Here is a 26,616-nt window from a genome sequence, read left to right on the forward strand (position 1 = left end):
ATGTAGAAACCACTAAAATGCTTACCAAAATAGAAATGGGGTGCCAGCGAATATGCTAGAACTGGGTCCCTGAGTGATAAAGGGAAGGGGTGAGTAAGGCTGGCGGGTGCCTCAACTAAGATGCTTCTGGAAGCAATATCCAAACTGCCTCCTGCGCAGGTGAGCATCCCTGGCTTGACCCCCCACGCTGTTCCCACCTTGCCTGAGAGTAACCCCTCCCCTCCCCTGCTCGCTCCCAGAGCTCAGGAGAAACGAGCTGGTTTTCTCCCAGAAGCTGGTGCCAGTTTAGTCAGCAGATTTCACAGATCTACTGGCACCCATGTAGTGTCTTATTTTAAGCTTAACATTTGAAGATGGAAACTTTTCCCCCTTTGATGTGTGGCAAAGAGATCCCAATTTATACACAAGCATGGCGGCTAAGCCAGTGCACCAAGGCTGTTCCCAAGGCTGGTGCAGTTTGTGGCTCCTCTTTTTCAGATACCTTCCCAGAAGAACCCCACTACCCATGGTCACTTCTTATAATTGGCATCTCAGTTCCCACATTTCTCCCGAGAGGTGTGCAGCCCTGTCCTTTCTGGGCACATGTGGCTGGGAGTGGCAGGCCCAGGGTACTGGCCCCATCCTGTCCTCTCTGCATTTCCCCAGCTGCCAGCCTTTACCCTTGGCTCCCATAATGTCTCAGAGCAAGGAGCTGGGTTTCTCTTTGGGGCCTGAGGTTCTCCCAAGTGGCGTCTGTGCCTCCCCTATCAGCCCTGAGCTCCCTGACACTGCCGTCCTCCTCTTCCCTCTGCCTGTCATTCTGGAAGTCTCAGAACTCAAGGCTGGAACTCCCCATATCCAGCTAGGTGACTGAGGAGGGCAGACCAGGAGCATCCCGTCAGTGAGTCCAGAGGCCTTGGGTTACATCCAAACCAGATTTCTGTCTTGGGACATTTGGAGCTTGGACTCTACTCTGAACCCTCTCATTTTAACACTGCAACTGATCATGGGGACTCAGAAACCCCATTTCTCCAAAGGTGCTGGTGTAAATCATGTCATCTCTGTGGGGAGAAAGGGTGGACCATGGAGGGTTCACTTACCTGAGGATTTGGCTGAGTCCCAGGGCCTTTCTGACATCTCCCAACCCTCCTCTTCCCAGACTCAGCTTTTTCACACATTTCAATCCCAACCCCAATTTTCTTCCTGGCTATTGTAATCGGACACCAGTCATTTTGGCTTAGTTTATACAATCCAGGAGGTGTTGCTCAGTTAAGCTGAAATTGACCAGTCAGAGACATTCATTTGACAAAAGATATTTTCTTTAACTGGTTGGGATCCTTTAAATAGCATCACCCCTAGTGCACTGAAGTGCTACTTTTCAGATCATTAGCTATATAGATCAGAAGATGGAGACAAAGTAGAAGGAAAAAAAAAACAGGCAAATTGCTGAGTACTCGGGCCCATGCAAGATCTTTTGAAAATGAAGAGGAACATCTTAGAACTGAGTGAGTCAGTGTGCAGGAAAAGGGTATGATGCCAAAGGACTGTTGCTTTCCCAGCAAGGACTCCCAGGTATTTGAGAAGTGAATGTCATAAGGTCTCACCCCTCTGAAGCTTCTGGGAGCTCTCAAGGAAGACAGACTTTAAACAGATATTTACTACTGAAATGAATAATGCAAAGAAGGAAGGCAGGGTGCTAAGAGCTTATAATGAGGGACCTAACATCATCTTGAGGGCCAGGGAAGGCTTCCTGGAGGAAGTGACAACTAAGCTGAAACCCAGAGGATAAGGAGGGATTAGCCAAATAGAGATGGGGTAGAGGGTGGGAGGACCAGTTATCTCTGCCATTATCTTTGCCAAGCAAGATAATTCTGTGCCCTGTGGTCTTCCTCTGACTTAAGTTTCACCACCCAGTTGTTTTGACACACACCCTGTTTCCCCTCTGGATTTTTTAAATACTTTTTTATACTTTTAAAACATTTTTCTTAACACTTGAGTCACTTTCGTATGGATGCAGCCAAAGGGGTGGGGGGTTGCTCAGTTCTGAGTCCCAGTATCGCAGTGCATGGAATTGTGACCAGTGGCCTTGCTCCCTTGTCCTTGTCTTCAACTGTTCAAGTCCCACTTCTGGCCAAGCAGATTGAGATATCTGGTGGTGCCTCTCTCCCACACTGAGACCTTATCTCTCTGCAGAGGTTAGAACACTCTGAAGGCAGAGGCCTGAAGTGAAGATGTGATTTTTCTTGTAAGCCAGTTGCCATATGGGTGCAATTGGGCCCGTTCCTGATTTTGTCCTGAGACGAGGCTCAAGCACAAACTTCCCTTCTTCCTGGACTAGGCAGGGAAGCCCCAGAATTGGGCCCATGGTCACCAGGTGGAGTGGGTAGATAAGCTACCCACTCAGGAACCAGCATCACTAGGGAAGACATAATTCAAGGTGCATTAGTAGTAGTAGAGAATATTTCTCAGGAAGGATAGCATATTCACTCTTCATACATGGTAATTCCTGTATCAGTCAGCTCTTGCTACTATAGTGCTGTGTAACAAACATCTCCAAAATTTCAGTGGCAGCCATAAGCATTCGTTCTTAGGGATCTGCAGTTACCTGGGGTTTGGCTGATCTAGATTGGGTTTGACTGAGGCAGTTTTGCTTCTCATTGCAGGTCTGGGGTCAACTGGGAGTCAGCTCGCCCAGGCCAGACTCTGCTCCTCACATCTTATCCTCCTTGGATGAGGACATTAGGGCATGTCTCCTTTTGTTAGGAACACAGAGGGCCAGCAGAAATACATGAGGCCTCTGAAGCCTGGGCCTAGAACTGACATACTGCCGCTTCCTCCCATATGCCATTGGTCAAAGCAAGTCATATGGCCAAGCAACACCAAAAGCATGGAAACAAATTCCTCCCCTGGGTGTGGATGCAGGGAGGCATGAAGAATCAGGACCAAAACTCAGTCTGCCCGCCTCTCCAAAGGCCAACAGCCTCATGCAATCAGACTTTAATAAAAGGAGTAAGGAAGCGATGGGTGATGGCGGTCATTGTCACAATCCATCATAGATCTTTTCCCTGGCCAAGAATGAATTAATATTCTTAATAATGAATTAACAGTGTTCTTCCAGTGTGTGGTGTAGGCCCAGCTTTGTGCTGAGTGCTTTGGGGGACATCAGAGAGGAAAGCCCTGGTTCTACCATCAGGAGCTTACTATCCTTTGTGGGATAGGCCTTGTGTTCAAAGACAAGGTGGGGACTAAATGATTCTCAACTGTGTAATGTAGACTGTGGAGTTCAGGGAAATGAGAGATCAGCTAAGACTAGAAAAGAATGAGATGGAGAGGAATGATACTAACTTCTAACACCTAGTGAGCACGTGCTGCGTGCCAGACATTGTGCCAAATTCTTTCCATGCCTTACTTCCTCTCCTGGTCATCCAGAGAGGTACCAGGATTGGTCCCATGTAACAGATGAAAAAACAGAGGTACAAACAACTCAAGTAATTTGTGTGTGGTCACACAGTGGGTAACTACTAGAACCAGGATTTGAGTCCAGCTCCTCCCGCCACCAGAGCCTGAGCATTATCACCAGAGCCCGTGGCCGGCCACCTGAGGGGAAGAGGAAGCAAAGGCAGACAGATGTGCAGAGGGGACAGCTGCCCGGGGGGTGAGAGCTGTGGAGGGGACCCCAGTCATGTTATGAACTATAAATGGAAGCAAAGATAGGATGTGCGATTTGGCTGAGGTCCTGCAGCAAGATAGGGTGCAGGCTGGGCTGGGAATTCTGGCTGTTGGCTCTCCTCTGTTCCCTGGTCCCAGCCGCATTCTGGGCTCTCTCTACCCGCCGCGCGGCCACGCCTGAAGCGTCTCCCTCTTGGAAGAGGTGCAATCCACTGGCATTGAAGCCGGCGGACTGGCTCCCTCTCTCTATTCATCTCTTTCCTCCTTTCCACTGCTATGTTCTGGAAAGGGCAGCGTGAGGGAATGTGGGCAGGTTGCACCAGAGATATACATCTGAGAACTGAAGGAACATTTATTTTTAATTTAGACTTAAAAAGAAAAAAGGAAGTTATAAAATATCTGCTCTTGCTCCTGGGATTGTGCAGATGGTGCTGCATGTTGCCTAATAGGGAATGGGGCTGGCACCCGCGTGCTCGTGGCCCCACCAGCCTGACTGTAGGACCTGGAAGGCGGGATCCCTGTTCCTCTTGCCTCAGCCTCAGATAGCTCCCTGGGGCCCCATTTGGCCAATGCAGCACGGTGTTGCACTGCCTTCTCCCCTCACCCTCCCAGGACTCCCGTCTGCTGATTTCCCGAACCTCCTCCTTCAATGAGGCCAGTCTCTCAGCTGTTCCTGCTCCCATGAGCACACGTGTGTACACCTCGGCTCCATCCTGTCGCCTCCTTTGGCAGATATCCAGGCCTCTCCCTTCCTTAACTCCTGCTTGGATGTTAGAATTTATCAATTTTACACACGTCCAAATACCTGTTTAAACCATCTTGTTGTTTTCATGCCCAGGAGTTATAAAGGACGTTCCCATACAGTTTCCTGTTTGGTCTTTGTTTATGGTGGTTAGATGCTGTGTAGTCATCTCTTCTGGTAATCTCCAGCTGTATGCAACTCAGTGCATAGAAGATGCTAGAAAATGGGCATAGAATGTGACTCTTGTACTCAGGCAGATGAGCTGGAGAAGGAGCCCCTAAAATCAGAGAGTTGGGACCCCCAAGCCAGGAATCAGGAGACCTGACTCTTTCTCTAGCTTGGTTTGAAGCCTTGGGCAGATCACTGACTGTCTCTAAGCCTCGGCTGCCCCATTTGCAAAAATGTAGAAAGTAATCTCTGTGTTGTCTGAGCCCCAGAATTACAATAAGGATCATGGTAAGTGACACAAGGAGAAATGTTTAGCAAAATCAGTCAATCAATTCACCTCTTTAAGAAAGCGTGTGGAGTCAGAGGTGCCCAGCATGGACATCAGGCCCATGTTTGGGCAGGAGTTTGGGGCAGGAGGCTGGTCAGGTTGGCCAACAAGGTGAAAAACGCACTGGTTACACTGTATGTGTGTGTATTGTATAACCTGGGTACTAGTTTGTTTTAGTTAAGGGTATGTATGGTTTGTTCTGGAAAAAAACCTTGATATCATATTTAAAAAATGCATGCCACAAAAGAAAACAAGCAAGATGAAAATGAGACAAAAAGAAATTTAGGGAAGGAAAGATAAGATGAATCTAGGAGTGACGTTTGGACACAAAACACATGTACTACAGTCTGTATGTACACTTGGCGGATGTAGGCGGTGGAGACCCGGCCTGGGCATCTTGACAGTCAGTGCAAAGAGGGACACAGTTAAAAGCCCAGTGTCTGCAAGACAGATGCAAAGCAGATGTTCCGAGGTATAAAGTTCTGATCCTGAGACCAGAAAAATTTCCACCAGGTGGATTCATAAAGGGGACCAATGTAATGAGCAGTGAGTGTCCTGGACAACAGCTGTCTGGTAAATACAGTGGGTCCCATGGGCCACATCTTATGACGGTCCTGGTGACCCAAGCACAGTTCAGGGGGTGTAAAGGGGATTGAGGGGGAGAATACAATGTAGTTCAAAACACACCAGTGTTATACAAACCAGCGGATTAGGGGGATTGATGCGCTGAGTTCCCAACAATGGAAAACAGATTTTATTTCCTCAGGCTTTGGGGGGCAGCCAGACATGCACATGTGTACATATGCATGTGAACGCGCACACACACACACACACACACACACATACTCACACTGACAGGCTCATGCTGTCTGTTCCGAGCTGCAGGGCTCTCCAGGCTCAGCTTCCTCTCTATGGTCTGGCTCCTGACGGGGCGCTAGGAGGAGGCCCTGGGTTACTTCTTGGCAGGAGTGGTGGGAAAATTCCCTTTACAGACAATGGGACCATCTGTATTGACTTCACACCTACTACTTGGAACCTGAGAATAGAATTTAAACTGAGGCAGGACCTCCAAGGTCAACCTCTTCACTCTATAGGGGAGAAAGCTAGAACCCCAAAGGGGCATGTCTTCTGCTGGAGATCACACAGGGATAGAGCTGAGGCTAAGACCTAAGTTCTCCTGATTCTCACTCCAGAACCCTAAGCTGTCATTGCAAAAAAAAAAAAAATCTAGTTGGTATCTTATTTTAGGGAGAAAAATATCATAATTCTTCATGGGTACTATGGAATGGCTTTACATTCTGTAATTTTATTCAAACTGATATGGGCCAATAAATATAAATGTGTGTACGTGTTCGCTGTTTTAAAACATTTTAATGTTTAAAACATGATTTACTAATGCTGCTGAGGATGTCTAGAATTTGATTTACTGCATAGAATTGAATGTTTATACTTGTTCCTTACAGAAATTCTTGCCAAAGAGCCACTTTATCTACAGGAATAATAAATAAGTCAATATGTGGCTGGTTGTGCACATTTTTTCCATATGCAGCAGCACGTGGTAGATGTTATTTTGCACATGGGCACTCAAAAGGTAAACTTGAGAGATGCGCACGGATCCCTGACATCTAAGATTTGGTCAGTGTCAAGATCAGACAATTAATCTTTTTTTTTTTTTTAAGATTTTAAAATTTATTTTTATTTATTTTTGGCTGCATTGGGTCTTCATTGCTCTGCATGGGCTCTCTCTATTTGTGGAGAGTGGGGGCTGCCCTTTGTTGCCGTGCACGGGCTTCTTTCTCATCGTGGTGGCTTCTCTTGCTGTGGAGCACGGGCTCTAGGCACATGGGCTCAGTAGTTGTGGCGCGTGGGCTTCGTTGCTCCACAGCATGTGGGATCTTCCCAGAGCAGGGGTCAAACCCGTGTCCCCTGCCTTGGCAGGCGGATTCTTAACCACTGCGCCACCAGGGAAGCCCCCAGGCAATTAATCTTGACTTAAACCAAAAAAACAGAGTCACTGAGTCCAGGCCTTAGGTGATACTTAGGCTTTGGGAGTAATGGATCGACACTTTGGTAACCAGATTTGGTCATGTGTGTGTGTTTGTAAATTCATTCACACATTCAACAAATACTTATTAGACATCTATGTTTCATTCAATAGCTTAAACATAGCGTAGGTTTTGCTTCATGGAGGCCCAGAGATAATATATAAATTTCCCTACTTGTCTTTGTAAAGCACTTAAGGACTTTGAAATCATTTTTACTGAATCCTCACAAAAATCTTATTGGATGGCTAGGGTGTGAAGAAGCTGGGTTAGCTGGGTGGAAGTAAAGGTGTTTCTTTTGTTTGCTGGTTTGTTTTATTGTTCCCCTACCCACCAATTATGAAAATATACATGTCTGCTGTTAAAAAGAATACAGAAATATTCAAGAAGAATGTGAGAAAGTACCATGTCACCCAACCTCCAGAGACATCTACCTGCTGTGCGACAGATTTTTTCATGCCTGGAGATACGTATATGTATGTGTGTTTATGTATATGGATATACATGGCGAGATTTTTTTCCTTTATAAAAATGGGATTATGATGTCATATAATTCTTCAACCAAGTTTTTTTCATCACATAGCATCTCACTGTGGTTAGTAGTTTATACATACAGATTCAGTTCACTTTTGTTTGTGGCTGTGTCAGTTTTCTTTGCAAAAGTGTAGGGTGTTTCTTTTGCCTTCTTTAGCCTTTTCTCTCTCTCACACAGGTGGTTGGTCTTCTCTTGCCCAATCAGACATTGGCATCCACTGTCTTCTGGCAGGTAACAGTGTCCGTGCAAACAGAGGGCTCCTGAAGCGGATGCCCAAGTGCTGGCTAGCGTGCCCTGTCTCAGGGTCTCCTCTCCATCCAGGCCCCTTGGGGAAAGTCGTGCCGCTTCCTGCTCCTCCCCAACCCAGAAGCCACTGGGAGAAACCCCAGGACTTTTAACCCTGCTGAGCAGGTCCCAGCAGCCCGAGTCTTGGGCCATTATATCTGCTCTAACTTTTGCACAGAGGTGTGGAGGGCTGGCGGGTGCCGTCACCTGGATGCTTGTCCGAACCTGGCCAGTGACCTTGAGGCCCATAGCCTCATTTTGACATCAGCCTCACCCAGATCTGTGGGGAAGGTAATCCACCTCCGAGTCCAAGGTAGTGAGGTGGGTAAAAAAGCGTCACGGATCCTGGTCTCTGCTCTTGGAGACAGTCCGGGTTGTAGGTCTCTGAAAACAGCAGAAGTTCTTTATGTGTCTGTGTAGAGAAAGAGGGGCAGGAAGAAAAATCTACCTGTCATCAGGAGAAAATGTCAGAGTCTTCCTGAAAAAAAAGACTCCTAATAGTGTCTGTGTCTGGGCTCCGCAGGTGGTGCAGGACAGTGGGCTGGGGTATTCTGAAAGAGGCTCAGAGTTGTTAGTCATTCCAGGGGCTTAAGTGTCCACCTTCTGTCCAGTCATTAATATGAAAGAGATGATGTGGCAAAGGCAGAGGGGCCCATTTGGGGTGGTGAATACCAGAATTTTGGGAGAGATGGCCATCTCTGGACCGAGATGGATAGCTGGGCTGGGTGGGACCAGTGTCTTGGTTTGCCAGGAACTGAGTGGTTTCCCAGGACTGGGGCCTTTCAGTGCTAAAACCTGCACTGTCCTGGAGAACCAGGATGGCTGGTCTCACTAACTCGGGGGATGGATCGAACCACCATGAACTAGAGACCCATGTCTTTCTGGAGGGGTGTGGCCTCCCAGGTCCAGGCGTGGCTTCCAGGGAGGTGACCACACCTCTCCTGACTTCCCCTCTCCCCCCATTGCCTTTCAGTGGCTGAACCAGAGCCACAACGCTTGTGTCAACTATGCAAACCGCAACGCTACCAAGGTAAGCATCACAGACCCCTACCCGGTGTCGGGCTTCGGGCTGGGGTGACGCTCTCCCTCCCAGTGTGGCATGCCACCATCAGGGCTGCTCCTCCGGGTTTTACTGCCAGGCCTTCAGGAGGGGCCCTGCTGGGGAGGGACTGTTCACATGACGTGACAAAAGCCCAGAACGTGGGTGTGTGGAGGGGGTGGCGAAAGGGATAAGCTCCACTGGCTTCAGAATTCTCCTTGGGCAGCTCTTACACCTGAATCTTGGATCAGAACAGCATCAGCCACATGGGGACTGAATTCCTCTAAAGCTTCCTCCAAGCTTGCCTGGAAGCTGCCTCGGTGCCCCAGGATTGTTGGCTGCAAAGCTAAAGGGCTGCTCTTGAGGGCGAGGCGTCTGAGAGGAGGGGCATGTCCTCACCAAAGCCCCCTGCACTCCTGGGACGAGCTCACCGTGGAGGCCCACTCACCCTTCTCTTGTCTAGGAAGGGGCTGGGCCCCTGCTTCGCCGGCAAGGCTGCTTCTCCTCTTGGTCGATTCTCCCACATTTCCGTCCAAAGGCAGCAGAGGAGAGTGGGGAATCTAGGTCCCCTTGGGGGGGTCTGTCAGTGTCGGGAGGAGAGGGTCTGGACATTTATAACCTTGGTGGGACGTGATAGGAGAGTTATGAGCTGGCCTGGATGGTAGGAGGAGCTTCAGGGCCTGATGCTCGGAGGACATCCCCCTCTTCCCATCTAAACCTTCGACCCACGCCTCATTCCTGTGCTTCACACGTGGACACCTCTGCTTGGATGGCTCCCGTTCACCTTAAACCAAACATCTCCAGAACTGCTGTCGTAGTTCCTCGGCTCTGCCTTAACTTTCTGTGCTGCAACTTGGGATGCATTTTCCCATAGAAATATTGTCTGTCTCCTACTGGTCTGGAAGCCTGCATGGCTGACCAGGCCTGTGAGAGCCAGCCAGGCTGTGGCCACCTTGACACTGTCATTTGCACAGGGAAAGTGCTCTGGGTGCCAAACAGCCCCCTCGCAACATTTAGCCTTCCTAAACTGGATCTGCTTGCCCCAGCCACAAGGGACCCGTGTGGCCCTTGCTATTTTCTGCCTCCAGCCAGCACTATCTGCCAAGGACCTTTCTAAAATAGGACAGAAGTGCAGTGGGCCCTTTGGCATCTCCCCGGACATAGCTGCCCTGGGTTTCCATGTGTGGAGCTGTGCCAAGGGAGGCCTGGATCTCTTTGGCTTCCAGAGGCCTTCCTTCCCACCTGCCCCTCCAGGCTGGGGGGCAGGAATGCCTCTTGCTGGTTGGTGCCGTTTGCAAGGGTGGAGGATGGGAGCTTTGGGCACCCAGTGGACCTGAAATTCTGTCTCTGTCTTCCAGCCTTCACCTGTGTCCAAGTTCATCCAGGGCTACCTGGGAGCTGTCATCAGTGCCGTCTCCATCGCTGTGAGTAACCCCACTCTCCCTGCCCGCTCCCTCTAACCCCCCACCCCCACCCCGGCGTCCTCTCCATCCTGCTGCTCTGTGACTGCCCCACCCAGCATCTCGGGCCAGACCTTATCTGGGGGTCAGGGCTGGGCAAGGGGTGTGGGAGACAGGGGTTCTGTGTGGGGGCCGTCAGGGCTATCTTCCTAGGCAGAGAAGAGTAGACCTTGGTGACACTTTCATAGAGGGAGGGCACAGGCCAGTGTTCCAGGTTTGGGAGAGCAGGCGGGGAGGTGAGGCAGTGCCCGTGGGTCATGCAAGAGCACCCTAGCCAGGGGTGGGATGTCTGCCCTAGAGGGGCCCGTGTCTAGCCGGCACCCTCCTCAGAGGAGCTGGTCTTCATACTCAGTAATGTGGCTGATGCAGGAGTGCAGGGGTTCTTGATCCATCCCCAAGGTTGGCCCAAATGTCAGCTTCCCTTTGCCTGAGTTCCTGGGTCCCCTCTTGGTGGCCTCAGTCCTATGGTCACATGTCCAAGCCTTCCTGGAGTCCTGTGCATTCCTCAAGAGTGGGAAAATAGGCTCATTTAGAATTCCACAGGGTTTTGAGAATATAACAGCTACTAAGTAGGGGAGGTTTTTAGACTGACTGTGTGAGGATAAGGATGTATCCCAGATGAGGGCAGAGGGCTGGTGATACAGCGAGGGGCCTGGGCCAGAGCCAGAGTGGAAGCCCAAGCTCCCAAGACCTTGGCATGTTCACCCACCCCTGACCTCCATCTGGTCTGCTCTCCATCCTGGATGGATGATCTCCTATAGCCCACTCCAGGGGGCAAAAGTCACCTCACACCTTCATTATTTTATTCATTACACAATAAATACATGTAATTGGTAAGAAAAATAATTAGGAAATACAAATTAAAAAACATTCACATATAATAAAAAGTTTATGTATGATAACCTTTTTTTGTAAAACCCCCCTTTTCGTCTTTCCCATGTCATTAAGTAAATGTTGTGGTTGTTCACGCCTGTGTACTAATTCATTGTACCTACACTGTACACTGTACACTGCATTTATTTCACTGTTCTCCTAAAACAGGGATTTGGGGCTGTTCTGAGATGGCCTCATTTACTCTGCTTCCACATGGACCAGGTTCATCTCCAAGCAGCTGTTAGGTGGGGGGGGGGTCCCCACATCATGCTGAAGATCACTCTCCTTCCCTGAATCCGAATCCTTATGTCTCACCCCAAGCATGAAGCCAGAATTGCCAAATCTATTTAGATCGCTCAGCGAGAGACTGCTAACCCACCCTGGTGGTCCTGCTACGCAACATGAGACTTCATTTGAGGACCATACAAATTGGGGATCTCTGATTCTGGGGGGGGTGCTGCCCAGGGTCAGGGGCTCTTGTGAGAGTGGACAAAGGCTCTGTCACCTCCCTTACGACAAGAGGAGCCCATCACTCTGCCTAGTTCAGCAGCTTGAAATCCCATGTTCCTTCTTTGAGATTTAAGGGAAGGTGCGGAGGAGATGGGAGGAGGAAGCCACCCGGGGAGAGTCCCGGGTGGCCTTGGCTGTGGTGGGCTCGAGTGGAGGGGATCACTGTCCTGGTGGCACGTCCTTTCCCTTCAGGCCTGCGGCTGCGGGAATGGGGACATGGCTTCCTGCCAGGGCTCCGGGCTCTCTGAGTCCCCAGTCCTCACGGTCCCACCCTTGTGGTCCTCAGTCATTCCATCCCAACCACTTCATAAGGCCAGAGCCATTCCAGATTGTGGGGTGGGGGTTCTGACCTGCAAGCCACTGAGTGACTGGGGGCTTGGGACCCCCTAGGGCTCTCAGAGACGGGGTCTTACCTGCAGGGACGGGGCCTTACGCTGGGCTGTCATAGCCCCCAGGGTGTGTGCCTTGCTGGGGACACCATCCTTTCCTCTCCCTGCCTAGCTGCAGAGCCCCTCGAGGAGATGTTTCCCTGACCGTGCCAGCCCCAAGGCCTAGAAAGTTCTTTCCTTCTCATGTGCTCACTCAGTTACACCCCATGTCCTGTCCTCTCATTGTTCCACTGGATTTCAAGTTAACCAGGGACAGGCCCTGTGTCTTCTCCCCCAAGGAGGGGGGCGCAGAGCAGTACTCCATAAATACTTGGTAATTAGGTTGGTGATGGCTTGCCGGCCTCAGGAGGCCCCTCTGCGCTCCATCCGCCAGTGGCTGCGTCCCTCTGCCTGACGTCTGCGCACAGTGAGGGTCTAACTCCAGCAGATGGAGTGGAGTTTCTGACTTGGAAAATTTGCAGCTTGCTTGCTTTTCTTTTGTGTGTGTAAATCGCAAAACCTCCAAAGAAAGAGGCTTTATTTTATTTTCCTTTCCCTTGTTCTCTGGAAGCCCAGGCCCTGCGGCCTCATTAACTGATCTCTGCTTCAATTAGTGACAAATCCTGCCCCCCCAGGGTGAGCCTGTTAGGAGGAGATGACCTGCAAACAAGTGTCACGGCCCCAGTAGTTGGCCCAGTTCTGGCATTAATTAAAATGAGTCCCTACAAGCAGGCGGTGTGGTTGGGGGCTGACAGGCCAAGGGCAGATCCCAGGGACTGAGGACCCACTGGAGAGGAGGCCAGGCCCTGGGAGGCCAGCCTCCTCTCTGGACCCGGGAGAGCCCTTTCCCCTCTCAGAAGAGCCCCTGACCTTGGGCAGCAGCCCCAAGAATCAGAGATCCCCCATGTATACCCCGTAACTGCAGCCTCATGCTGGTGGCAGGACCCCCCCGGCAGGAGGTTAGCAGCCTTTTGGTGAACCCTCTAAATAGATCTGGCAATGTCTGGCTTCTTGCTCGGGAATAAAAAAGAAATTTCGTCTTAAGTTATTTTTGAAATCTAGCAGTTTGCTGTTTTTTAACAAAGGAAGTTCTGTCAGTGCTCGCTGTGCTTTCGTTCGGGCGTTCGTGTAAAGCGCTTCTATGGTCACCCCCGCCGAGCCCTGCCTCCTGGAGGGAGACCCGTTCACTCCCTTCGCTGCACTCGCGACAGGGCTGCACGTGTGCCAGGCACTGTGCAGGTGCTGGGGGGTCGCAGACTGCTGTGTCCTTCAAGGTGCTGAGAGGGGAAGCTGGGGAAACTCTGTGGTGTCACCATAACTATGATGAGGTGACTTGGGTGAGGGGACCCAGGGCAGCACCCCCTAACTCACACAGAGCTGACTCTTCTAAGACAGACTGGGGAGAGGTGAAGGCAGGGTTGGGTGCTCCAGAAAGCGAGCACAGTGTACAAAGAGGCACGCAGGAGAAGGCGAGCGTGACAGATTCCGGAGGCTGTCAGGAGATGAGTGTGGCTGATGTGTAAGGAGCGATGGTGATACGGCGACGATGCAGTGGGAGGGGCGGGGGAGCAGGGGCCGGCCGAGAATCACCGGGAGCGCCTTGGCCATTAGGAGAGCCATGCCAGGAACCCCTGCCTGGGCTCAGGGGCCCTGGGGTGTTGCAGGGGGTGCAGGGAGAAGAGGGCTGGAGGAAAAACCACGGGGAGTTGGCCGGCCCAGCAGATGGACCACCCTCATGGACACAGGGTCCTGGACGAGAGTGGACTTGGGACTCAGGGCTGAAGCCCCATGTGACCCGTCAGGAGCTGGATGATGGAGCCAGAGTGTGAGATTCGCTTCACGCCTGATCCTCAAACACTTCACCTTCAGCCACCTTCAGTGGCCAAAGGCTTTCCCTGTTGGAGAAATGCTGACCTCTATTCCTAAAGGGCCTGGGCCCTGGAGGGTCCTTTCTGTATAGGGTGCAGTGATCGTGTGTACCCTAGACAGCAGGGCACAAGGAGGTATCCCAGGGGACCCCTGGGCTGAACCCCTCCCCCTCCCAGCTCCCATTGCTTACTGGAGCTCCACGTCCCTGTGATAGTCAGGCCAGCAAGTAATGATAACGGCTAACACTTACGGCGCGCCTGCAGTGTGCCAGGCACTGTTAAGACGTCCATCTCCTAACCCTGAGCTACACCCTCAAACACAGAGTGAGCCAGGGGCAGACTTGCAGAAAGCCCAGGAACCAACTATGAAGGTGAGTGGAGGTGCAACCCCTTGTTACACTTAAAGGGCCGCTCAAAAATGTTCTCTCAGTCCCCAGTGTTCTCAGGGTACCTGGGAGGGACTTGTCTACCAGGGTGCATGGTAACAGTTCCTCCAACTGGAAGCCAAGAGCACTGCTTGGCTTTTCCCACCTTCTCACGCCACTGGGGAGGAGCAAGAAAAAAAAGTGTCTTTTTTGTCAGCAGAGTAGTGTCTGATTAAGCCAGCTCTGTCACTGACTTCTCCTCTGTGCCTCAGAGTCCTCATCGGTGTCCTCACCTGGTGTCTTCTGTGGCCCAGGGTGTAGCTCAGGGTGTTCTCATGGTCCAGGGTGCAGCTCAGGTGTCCTCGTGGTCCAGGGTGTAGCTCAGGGTGCCCTTCCTCTTCCAGGGTGTGGCTCAGGGTATAGCTCAGGCCCAGCTATTCTTCTCTGAGCCTGATAGATGATAGAGGTAGGAGGTCAACAGCCTGAGAATCCAGACCAGACTGTGGTCTCACTGCTTTCACTCTGTATGGCTTCCAGGTTGGAGGGCCCATTGTATGGATTCTGTATCAGAGTCTGAAGTGTTCTGGAAGCCTGCAGAAGGTGATGCTGGCAGTGGCAAGTCTAACGTGAATATCGGCTTCACATCTGTTCTGGGGAGGACAAGTTGTTGTCCCTTCCTAGATGGAAGGGCTCTGATGTAATTGGTTTTCTAGTAGGTGGCCAGCAGGTTCCTGTGGGGTGTGGTTCAGGGGTCAGTGTTGGTCACTATTGCTAGCAAAGAAGCCACGCAGCTGCAGCTGGAGCTGACTGGTGTTTGCATAATTCTGTCCTGGCTACCTTGGCCCTTTCCTCTTGAACCTGTTGCCAAGTGACAGTCTGGTTGGGGTTGCAGGACTGTTGACCTCCATAGAGGGCCAGGGTCCACTGGTTGTCACCAAGAGTTTATTCAATGCACGCCCTCTGGTGGGCATTTTTGGTACCTCACAGATTCCTTGACCTGCCCCAGGCCTTGACCCACCAGGGCCCACAAAGCCCCCTGACCACTTGGTTATATTATTGTCCACCACCCAAGAGTAGATCCTAAATTCTGACCTCATACCACCCTTCCTTTCATATATGCCCCTTCCATTGTTCTCCAGGGCCCCTAGGACCCCCTTATGGCAGGTGCCAGTAGAGTCTGCGGAGCCAGCTGCAGACAACCTGTATTTCGTGCTTCTGAAGCCTGCTGAGTCCCCCTCCCTTCTTACCTGGCTGCCTCCTACTCTCCTTCAGGGCTCAGTTGGGCATCCTCTTTCTCAGAAGCCATAATAGCCCTGGGGGCCGCTCCCTTAAGGCCCCTCCCCCCGGCAGAGTGGGTGAACCACCTACTCACGTGGCCTTAGACCTGTGCGTGCAGCATCTAGCCCCATAGAGCTGTGTTTGCTGAGGTGGACAGCAGTGGCTACACAAGGCAAGTCTCCTTTGTGACTTTTTTTTTTTTCTGCCTCAGAAATCAGTCACTTGATTTATCTAGAATCATTTATTAGGCACCTACTCATTTCACCAGGCACCAGAAATTCCGTGAGGAATAAGAGAGTATACACAGTCCCTGTGCCCAGCATTTAGGGCCTATTGGGAGAGATGGATGTTTAGTAAAGAGTCCACAGGGAAAAATACTTCTGTGCAATTCTGTTTTTAATAATATACGTGTTACTTTGATTCCCAACATTTTAAGAAGTAAATGAATATACCTAGGGACGGTAATGGGTACATGGAAGGAAGAATTCCAGGTACTGTGAGAGTCTGCAAAAGGGGAGCCCCAAGTGAAGAGGAGAACTCTTTGAGGGCCTGATATTCAAGACGAAAAGTGAGGAAGCCAAGGGAGGGCAGGGCTTGAGAGAGAGGGACGGAAGAAGAAAGGAGGGAGGGAACAGGCTCATTGGAGGAGCAGGGTGGTGGCGAGGTGGCTGGAGCCTTGCAAGCACGGCCTGGAGTGAAGCCCCTGAAAGACGAATGCACGTTGATATCCATTTTTGGAAGACCACTCTGGCTGCCATGGATTAGACAGTGAATCAGAAGGGTCAAGGGTGCAAGCAGGGAGCCCAGTTAGGAGGTGGGCAGTTGTCCAGGGAGAAGTGATAGGTGCTTAAGGTAAGTGGTAGGAGCAGAGACAGAGAAGTAGCTGCATTCAAGACACCCAGCAGATAGAGCAGGGAACTCTGCACCATGGGCTGGATGTGGGGAAGCAGAGGCTCCTGTCCAGGTACACTCCTAGCTTTCTGGCTTGAGGAGCTGAGCTGGGAATGGGAGAGGCGGCCAGGGGGTGGGTGAGGAGGAGCAAGAGGACCTTCATTTGTGGTGTGTGCAGGTGGAGGGCCTGGAGTCCATCGAGATAGAGGCATCCCACGGGGGACCAGATATGGGGGCTGGAGGGGAGGACACAGCCTGGAAGATGCACGCATTGCTCCAGCGCCGTCTGATGTCTCGTCTCTGGCCTGGCAGAAGCGAGGCTGGGCTTGGCCTGGAAGGACTTTCATCCTCAGGAGACCGTGATCAGCCACGTGGCTCATGACCCTGAAGGTCTTGTGATGGGGACCTCCCACCCCACCCCAACTCTTCATACTGCTCAGCACTTACCTCCACCGTGGGGGATTGCCCGGGACCCAGTCTTCCCTCCTCTTCTTCTGGCCCTCTCTGCTGCATGTGGCAAATTCACCCACCTGGGAGACAGAGCTTGCAGAGAGATAGCCAGAGGATGTCCACTGCTTCCTCAGGCCAAATCTGATGTCCCCTGGGTCCTGGGCTCTGGCTTCTCCCGGGACGCCTGTCTGCTGGCCACACGGGGAACTCTTATGCAAAATCTTCACCTTGTTTGTGTTCTTCTCCACCAAAATGGAGCCCCTGTTTGGTTAATTTCTATTTTGTGGCTTATCTGGAGGCTGTTAAAACAGACCCTGGGGGACCCTCAGCAGTGATTGTTCCATATCTCATTATCTTTCCCAAACCCGATTATTAGCTCAGATTTTTCTGATCGCTAGCTGCTGTTCGTGATGAGTTGTGTGCCATTAATGCCAGCTGGTTCCCTTAAACAGGACCCACCATGCCAGGGAAAGCGAGCTGGCATTCAGAGCCACCAGCCACTTGGCTTTTTAATTTTAATGGGCTCCACCAAATGTTCCAGGCCAAAGGGTCCCCGAGGAACCAGAACAGACGGGCTCCCAACCCCCAGTCTGCAGCCCACCCTGGTTTCTTCCCAGGCTGTGGCCATCCTAGCTGCTGGGACAGTAAGGTCTGGATGGGGGGCCTCTCCTGTGTTTGTGCCTTCCTGCCACCATCCTCGATGAGTGGACGGGGTAACCTCACTGGCTGCTAGTGAGCTTGCAGCTACACTGTGCCTGGGCCTTCTCCCTACTTTACTGGTTCCCGTACCTTCCCTGGGCTCTGGCATGCGAGCTGTGCACTTAGAAAAGTGTGTGTGCCTCTCTAAATCTCACCTGTTCGTGTTGGGGAGACCCTGGTGAGTTTCAGAGAAGGAGAGGCCAGGAGAGACCTGGGACCCAAGAACTGTTTGCTCTCTTCTTTCCTCTTCCCTACCCTGGGCTCCCACCTTGGGTGGGGGAGACAGGCTGGGTCATCACTCCAGGCTGGGCCAATCCTAGCCGGTGGGAAGAACGGCCAGCCAAGGAGGGGAAGGCTTGAGGCCAGTGGGCGTGTCTGAGTGTTTGCTACAACCAATGGCCACTATTCCTTCCTGCCCTCCCACCACCCTCCAGCCTGGCCTGCCCCTGGGAGGCTGCTGGGGAAGAGTTGCAGCTCCCTGCTGCTTCTCAGAGGACTCCTGTTCCCCATTCCTCCAGCACTTCCTGCATCTTTCCAAACAAATGTGGAGGGTTTTGAACCCAGACCTTCTATTTTCTAGCTGCTGAAGGCAGAGGTGGCTCAAGAGCCCTGTCTTCTCTGCCTGGAGCTGCCTTCCACTCGTCTGGGCCCCACCCGCAGGCTTTTCATCTTTTGCTTTATAAACAGCCAGTTTTAAATGGCTTGTAGTAATTTAAAAAAATGGCCTGTCAGACATTCTTCACTGTAATGGAAGACAATTGGAAAGTAAATAGCATAGTGCTAAGAGCAAGGCTTTGGGATTAGCAAACTCTGGGTTTGAATCCTAGTTTTACCTGCCTCATAATAGTGTCTGCCCTTGGACAAAGTTACTTAATTTCTTTGAACCTCTCTGAACCTGTCTGAACTTCTCTGAATCTGTAAAAAAGGGCAACATGCCCTATCTATAAGCCTGGTAGTGGGGATTTCATCAAGATGTTTCGTGTGACATGCCCAGCACTTGGCCTGGTATCTCCGCAAGCCCTTTTCCTCCTCTTCTTCCCCATCGCTCACCCCGCCTGTGTGTCCTCCAGCCTCCCTCCACGCTGGCACTCTGTAGGAACATATTCCCTAGTATTTTGGGGAGCTTGGAGGGGACCATTTCTGAGTCACAGAAAGAGTCCCTTGCTGTGGAGAGTGGGGAGGCTTGGCCTTGGTGAGTTCCATCTGGGCAGCAGGGGCAGCCTTGAAGCAGGGCCGCAGGGCCCAGGGTGGGCTGGCAGCCTCCCCAGCCTGCCCCCCACCATCACCCCACCACTGAAGTGTGTCCAAGCTGCCATGTGTCTCCCTCTCTCTCCCTGGCTCCCCTTGAGCAGGCAGAGAGGGCAAGAAATGGACTCTGACCACCAGCTTGAGGCTTCAACTGGACGCCAGGCACCTGAGAGGCTGGCTGGATTTGCCTGGCAGCACTCTGGCTCCTGGGGTGGGGTCCTGGGCTGCCCAGGGGCTGGTGGGCTGGCACTTCGTATCTTCCCCGGGTCTCACAGTTGCAGCCTGGGCTGGGCCATTCGTGCCATGCCATGCCCTGATTTGCCTGCTGCGGGCACCCTGCAGCCCTGGAGGCCTTCCCAAGGCTTTGCATCTTCCCCAACAACCCAGAAGGTTGAGGCCAGAGCCAGGGCTGCAGGTGCAGGGTGGCATGCTGAGCCACCGGGTGTGCCAGGCCGAGAACAGACTGTCCGCGACCCTGTCAGGCCAGGAGTGCCCCAGGGGAGGGTTGGCTCTGGCCTCAGTTTGGGGGAGCGAAGGCCTCTACACACCCATAATCTGATCTGGCCACAGGCTCCTCTTCTGTCTCCTCGTGCCTGTGCTCATGCCGTTTTCCCCACTGAAGCATCCTTCTCCCCAGTCTAACCCCAACTTCCTCTCCTCCAAGAAGCCCCTCTTCCAGCCTTTGCTGGTCTCTCCATCCGTTCACTTGTTTGTCGTTTCTTCCATTTGTCCTCAGCCACTGCTTTATGGAGCATGTACTATGTTCCATCCCCTGCCTGAAGGGCCAGGCATACAAAGCTGAAGAAGGCACAGTCCCTCCCTCTCAGTCCAGCTGGGGCATTAGACTCATGAAGAGAGCACTGAGCACTGGGAAGGAGGGGCTGGTGGTGTGCGAGAGAGTGACTTTCCACCTGGGATAGGTGACGATACTCTTACATAGATTCATTAATTGCACATGCTAAGCACTGTACATACATTCTTACAACAGCCCTGGGGTGCTGTAGATGTTACCATCCCTTTTTACAGACAAGGAAACAGGCAGAGAAAGGTTAAATGACTCCCAGTGTTAGTGACACTGAAGGTGGAGCTCAGAGGTAGACCTTAAAGAACAGGCATGGACTGAGCAGAGGAAGGAAGGGGTTTGGGGGACAGGGAACAGCACGGGCAAAGGCCCTGAGGTAGGAAACGGACATAGCATTTTAGCTGACTGGACTTTCAGAGAGAGAACATGGGGTGTTGGGGAAGTGGGGAAGGGATGTTACAGAGGCCACGACTGCTGCATGGAGGCTGCACCTTCTTGCACAGCCTTGGGGAGGTGGACATGATTGGATCTGTGTTCTAGGAAGATGAGGGTCACCATGGGGGATGGACTGGAGTGGGAGTGCCCAAGGCAAAGGCAAGGGGGGCCCGGGTGTCCTGGGCTGAGTGAGGGGAGCTGGAGTCTAAGTGAAGATGGACAGTGAGCCCAGGATGTCCACTGCACCCCTGTCCTGCTCTAGGTGGCTCTGCTCAGCTCTGCAGTCACCTGTGGGTCTCCCTTCCAGTCTGGCCAGGCCCATGCCTGGGCTTGCAGTGGGGCCGCAGAAATGTGGTGCTTAAGAAGCTGGGTAACAGAAACAGACTCACAGACTTAGAGAATGAACTTATGATTACCAGGTGCGAAGATAGGTAGGGAGTTTGGGATTGACATGCACACACTGCTGTATTTAAACTGGATAACCAACAAGGACCTGCTGTATAGCACAGGGAACTCTGCTCAATATTATGTAACAACCTGAATGGGAAAAGAATTTGAAAAAGAATAGATACTTGTATATGTAGAACTGAATCACTATGCTGTACACCTGAATCTAACACAACATTGTTAATTAACTATACTCTAATATAAAGTTTTTTAAAAAAAAAGCTGGGTGGTAAAGAGGGTGTCCTACACTTTATTTGCAGATTATGTATTCTTCTAACAGCAATCACCCTACCATCCCTTTTCCTCTCCCCAGAGAGGCTGCGTGTGCACGTGTGTGCAGGCATGCGTGTGTGTGTGCGTGTGTGCGTGTGCGTGTGTGTGTGTAACTGGTGCTTTTTCTCTCCCTCTTTCTCACAGGCCGGTTAACTGGGATGACTGGGCAGTGATGCTTGAAAGAGCCACACTGGGGTGCAGTTGTAGGGCTAGACGGTGCCCCTTGCTCTCTGCCCTTCCCCCCGCCTGCCCCTTCTTCCCACGGGCCGCTGCAGCACGACGCACTCTTTCTGTTTTCTCTTTCTAAGGTGGGCCTTAATGTCCTGGTTCAGAAAGCCAGCAAGTTCACCCCAGCCACCCGCCTTCTCGTCCAGAGGTTTGTGCCGTTCCCTGCCGTAGGTAAGCCTTGCGCGGTGAGAAGCGTCTGTGCGTGTGTGCGCACGCGTGCACGTACGGCGTGTGGGCCCGTGGGGAGGCCGGGCTCTAGGGGAGCCGGATGGCCCCTCTACACCTCTTCTGACACTGCGGGGGGTGTCTCCTGGCTGGGGCAACTGGAACAAAATGTGTGTAGACAGCAGAAAGGGTGACCAGGGCCCCACTGACCAGCTCTGTGCCTGAGATTCTGCTTTTAGCATAGGGATTCTTAACCTGGGATCCCTGGACTCCCAAGGGGTCAGTAGATAGGATGCAGTGGATCTCATGAACTTGGTTGGGGAAAATATTTATGCTAACCTCTAATCGAAATTTAACCTTTCCTTCCATTATGAGTGTAGGCAGCAAATCACAGTAACAAGCAGTACCCGTGACTCTCACCAGTCGAAATCACGGATATTTTCATGTCACGTTACAGTTGTTACAGAATCTTAAAATATCATCTATGCTCAACACTAACTCAAAATTATGATATTTAATAGATCCACTTGTAGATCTTGTTTTTTAATTCATTCGTTTAAAAGCACGTCTATTACTATATCACAATTAAAAAATATTTTGATAACATTACAATATAATCCCTTGGTAATCCTACTTATTTTGCTTTATGCATTTAGAGACATTATTTGGAGAGGGGTGCATAGGCCTCACCAGCCTGTCACAGGGGTTCCTGACACAAAGGAAGGTTCGAGGCTCCTGCTAGTTTGGTGCTCCAAGCCCTGTGTGCTGGGCCCTTTGTGTTTCAGGGGCCTCCAGTCATAGTCAGGTAACTGTGCATGTATGTGTGTGTGTGTATGCTTTTGTGTGTGTGTTTGTAGGGGCTTTCACCTGCTTTCAGTAGAGTCTTTGCTGGTCGTGGAGCCCTGAGCTCACAACAGATGCTCCAGGCCTCGGCTCTGAGATCCCACAAAGCCCAGCCTGGCTCTTAAGAAGCCTACACCTTATTTGGGGAGAGGATACAACAGTGAAAGTTTTTTTTAAAAAAACTAAAGAAATACACAACACTGACACTGAAAGAAACACAAGGCCAACTGCGATTAGTCATCAAAAGAGGAGAAGCAAGTACTTGAACCATGACACGGAGTTCCCCATCTCGTGCCGGAGGACAAGATGGGGCAGGCCCGGGGGGGCAAAACGTCCTATCACCTCCCTGGCGCCCAAGCTCAGTCTGAAGAGCCGGGCGTGAGGCCCAAGCTCATTCTTGGGTCCAATCCCATTCTTCGCCTCCAGGGCTCAGCTTTCCCACCTGTGAAGTGGGGGCACCAGTACCTACCTTCCTACATCCTTGAGCTGAGGATCAAATGAGACCACAGAACAGTTCCATTCATAGGAAAGTGCTTTGAAGCACCTGAAAAGCCCCTGTGAGAAGGTGGGAGATCATTATTGAGCAGCCCCACCTCCTCGGGGGCCTAGAGGCTAATGAACTCCCAGGACCAACAGACCCAGATAATTGCTATAGCAACTCCACACTTCTAATGAACTCTCAGCTATTTCTGGCGTGGGCCATTATGGAATAACTCTTTAGATCGGACTTTGTTAAGGGCCCTAATTGAGTGAACACAGCTGCCGATCCTCTCCGTCCCGAGCTGGAGGGTCAGATGCAGCCTGAGGAGGGGCAGCTCTCAGCTGCACTGGACTGGATTTTGGTCTCAGTTGAGATGTAATCTGTCCTTGAGCCAAACTTCAGATAAGGACTCCACCAGGGTCCCATTCCAGCCTTGCTTGGCCAGCCATCTTGCTGTGTGACCTTGGAAGTGGTCTTCAACTTTCTGGGGGCTCCCTCAAGAAGAGGGCCCCTGCTTTCAAATTTGACACTTTCTGAGACTTTCTGACCTATCCCTCTTTGGGCTCCAGCTGATTCCCCTCCTGTCTTATCATCAGGAAGGAGCCTGGTCCAGCCGTCCTGGAGGGGCTTGCAATCCTGCACATCCCTAGCCAATGGCACCGGGTGCGCGTGGTGTGGTGTGCAGCCCCGACGGTTCCAGCTTGCCAGGATCCTGAGAGCAGCAGGCCGTTTCTGGCTGCCTCCTCAGGCTCACTGCCCTAGTCCTGGCTGTGTGCCTGCCTGCCTTCCACCGCCTGCCCTGTCTCTCCTCCCCCACATGTGGGCTTCCATCTCTCTGGCCCCCAGTGTCCATCCCAGGCCTACCTGCAAATGGACACTTGCCGACTCCCTGGGTCCACACTGACACAGTGGTGTACAAGGTGAACAGGCATGTACCTGACCCCCTAGGGACTTAAAAGCCCCCTGGTCCTCTCAGGCCACCGGCTAACCCCTGCACTTGGCCTCTCTGCACTTTATCCCTGGGGCCTCCAGCCGGACGGAGTATCAGTCAGCCCCACAGCACACTGGCAGGGCCTAGGTCCTGCCAGGCGTCTGCCTCTGCTTCCCATGGCAGGCGAGGCCAGACCGCACCAGGCCACCATCAAGCCCACTGAGAAACCTGCTCAGGACTTGTTTTACCTTGTAGAGGGTCCTTTGGCCCCCTGGCCTCCTGGCCTAATGGAGAGACAGGACTCATGGGGCCCTGAGTGCACATGGGGAGCAGGTTGAGGCAAGTGGAAGTGATCAAATCAAGCCCTGATTGTTGGGGTGGGAGCGGGGGGATGGAGCAGAAGGGGGTTTTCAGTTCAGGTGAGAGAGGGTCCTGAAAGGGCCCACGTGCCCTGTGCTCAGCGGCCGCACCCCTCCTCCCTCTCCCCTGGGTGGGCTGGGAACTCAGGCTCTGGGGGACAAGGAGGCTCCTGGGGTCAGCTGCTTCTTCCTACTGCTCTGCCCTGTCCTGCTCTGGCTTGAAGTCTGGGAGGTGCCCCACTGTTGCCCAAGAGAGAGGCTCGAGACTCTGGGCACAGGACACCTGATTCCTGCATCTGATATCGCCACTCCCACCCCTCTGGCCTCAGACAAGCCCCTGCAAGCCTCTCCCCACGGGGGCCTCTGTGACAGTCACACAGGTCTCCCCTGGGTTTGCAGAGCCCGGTGCATCAGTGGCCCCCAGCTCTCATGTCTCCCCCGGCAGGCCTCTCTCCCCCATCAATTCTCCTCATTCTGTCTCTGGGAGGACCCTCTGGCAGGGTGAGCCATCCCCATTTTACAGAAGAATAGATAAACTCAGGCTTGCTGAAAGTTATCCTGAGCTGGCCAAAGTCCAGGCTTCCCAGGCTCTGGCCAGGGCTACTTCAAGTTCACCCGGATACCCGCTTCACCCCTGCAGCGAGAAACTAACTGAGGGATGTGGTCCAGGGGCAGCCAGGGCTCCTCAGCGTCCCACCAGGAGTACTGGAGTTGTGTGCCCATGTATGCGACTGGTGTGTGTGCTGAGCGCGTGGGAAGCCCCGAGGATGCTCACTGCCGCCAATCCTCCCCCTCAAGGTGGTTTCAGAGCCTTGCTGTGCCTTGGTCTAGAACAGCAATCATGTGGGAAATCTCAGTATCTATTTATACATGGAGATGTTAGGAAAGACGGTGAGCCCGGGAGCATGTGTGCTGGCATTGGAATTGATTGGGGACTGGTAATTAATTTGTTTAGACCTTAATTAATTCTTCAGTTCTTTCTTATTTGTGGACTGTCACGCTTAATTGTGTTCAGGAGCTCGAGCTCGGAGCAGGCCCTCCTTAATTGATGTGTGGTTGCTATAAGGTGGAAGTTAATGGTTTGGGGAGCTGGGCAAACAGTGTAATTAAAGGTCAATCGAGGAGGCACTGGAAAAATACCCCCGCCCTCAGGTCCAGCCACCGGTCTCCACGAGCAGAGTCCATTTCAGGGGAGGCAGGCTCCACCAACAGCCTTCTTGTGAGGCTCTGGGGTGGGGGCCAGAGGAGTGGCAGGCAGGAGGGAGTGGCAGGTCCCAGGTGCCACGATGGGGCACGAGGGAGAGACATAGACTTACCTTGTGAGGAATGAGCAGGGCAGGGACCATGACCTGGAGCTGAGAGTCGGAGACCCCAGGCGTCACCCAGCAACACACTTATGTACCTGGCTCTGTGTATGTGGGGGTGTGGTGGGGGGGAGGCCGCCTGGCTGAATCCACGTGGAGCAGGGGACAAGCAGTGTTGTATGCTAATAAAGAGCCCCATCCAGGCCTGAGCTCCCGGTGCGGGTGGCCTGAGCCACAGCAGCAGCTGACCAACTCCTTGCACAGGGAACAACCTTCCTGCACGGACCGGAAACGGCAGCCTCATCATCCCTTTGCGGGAAGTGACTTCATCCTGCGCTGTTGGCAGCGGTCCCTTGCGTTAAATGTCACAGCTTATTTCATCGCCATGAAGAAGTGTCTGTGTTCAGCAGTGAGTCTGCTCCTCGGGGTGTCTGGACAGTCTTTGGGAGAGGTCTTCTGTTCGTTCACACCAGTGTGCCCCGCCTCTGCCCCCATCTCCAGGCTTTCCTTCACCCCCAGACCATGGGTCTTCCTGGCATTGATTCCCCCTCCACTTGACCACTCTTCCCCTGGTGCTAAGTCCACCCTGCTTTGTTCACCTGGAAGGTGGCCCCGGCAGTGTGCCCAAGCCTCAGGCGTCCGTCCCTAGGCCTTGCTTCCTCCAACCCTCATCCCTGTGGTTGGAAAACAGCAGGGTGCCCCTGTGTCCGCTGTGTCCTGGGCCTCACGATTTATGCTCCTTCTGTCCAGGTCAGTGATACGAAACGTGGTGTCCACAGCCCTTAGGCTATCCTGGAGGCCTTCCAGTCACTTCCTGGTGACTGGAGGCCGCTGGTCTTGCTCTTACCCTGTCGCACTGTGGTCAATCTTGTGACCGCCTCCTGCCTCTCTCTCTGGCCCCCAGGCCTTTGCACCAGGCCCTGCTTGACTGGAGGAGTGCCCACTCTTGCCCACTATCTCAGTTCCACCCTCTGCCTTCTCTTGGCTGCCAGGCCTTCGTTTCTCATTTCAGACACTACCTCTTCCAGGAAGCCATCCCTGACAGCCCCAGTTGGGGTTAGACCACAGCACCCTGTGTGCCTGTGTCTATCTGGAACTACCCATTTTGTTTCCAAGCCTACCTCCCTCATCAGACTCTGAGCTCCCCAAGAAAGGGTCTCGATCTCATTCACCATCAACTCCCAAACCGCTCTGTGCTTCTCACCCAATGTTCAGGGTGGGTTTGTTCAGTGATCAAACGAATGCTTTAGTAGAAATGGTTTGAAATTGGGTGCCCAGTAGTGAAACCCCACCTTGATGATATTGGTGACCACGTTATGTGGCTGCTTGGACATTTATTCCGGTATTTTTTTTTAATTGTTTTTTGAATGTTCTGTTTTCTTATACAAGTTTTCACTACCACTGTCATTCACTCAGTTGGCCGGCCTAGGGTGAATGGTCAGGTCATCCTGGAAACGTTCTTAAACCTTCCTGGGTTGGATCTGGATGTGTAGGACGGCTGGACTAGGTGCCAGAATCAGGGGCAGCCCTAGAACTAGCCTGGGGCCCCGG

The 26,616-nt window shown here is 52.4% G+C and overlaps 1 protein-coding gene across 9 annotated transcripts in view; it reads left to right on the plus strand.

The window, feature by feature from the left end:
• LOC130857222 (sideroflexin-5) overlaps window positions 1-26,616 on the plus strand; it is a 151,959-nt gene that overhangs the window by 88,585 nt on the left and 36,758 nt on the right. For 8 of the 9 annotated variants that reach the window (XM_057742693.1, XM_057742692.1, XM_057742694.1 and 5 more), the window contains 4 exons: window positions 7,641-7,694; window positions 8,722-8,778; window positions 10,146-10,211; window positions 21,063-21,153. In XM_057742693.1, coding sequence (XP_057598676.1) covers window positions 7,641-7,694; window positions 8,722-8,778; window positions 10,146-10,211; window positions 21,063-21,153 — 268 coding nt within the window. Of the gene's footprint in view, window positions 1-7,640; window positions 7,695-8,721; window positions 8,779-10,145; window positions 10,212-21,062; window positions 21,154-21,527; window positions 21,940-26,616 lie in introns of those variants that run through there. The other variant, XM_057742696.1, reaches the window with a different exon arrangement.

This window comes from Hippopotamus amphibius, chromosome 7 (assembly GCF_030028045.1).
Source record: "Hippopotamus amphibius kiboko isolate mHipAmp2 chromosome 7, mHipAmp2.hap2, whole genome shotgun sequence".
Taxonomy (NCBI): Eukaryota; Metazoa; Chordata; class Mammalia; order Artiodactyla; family Hippopotamidae; genus Hippopotamus; species Hippopotamus amphibius.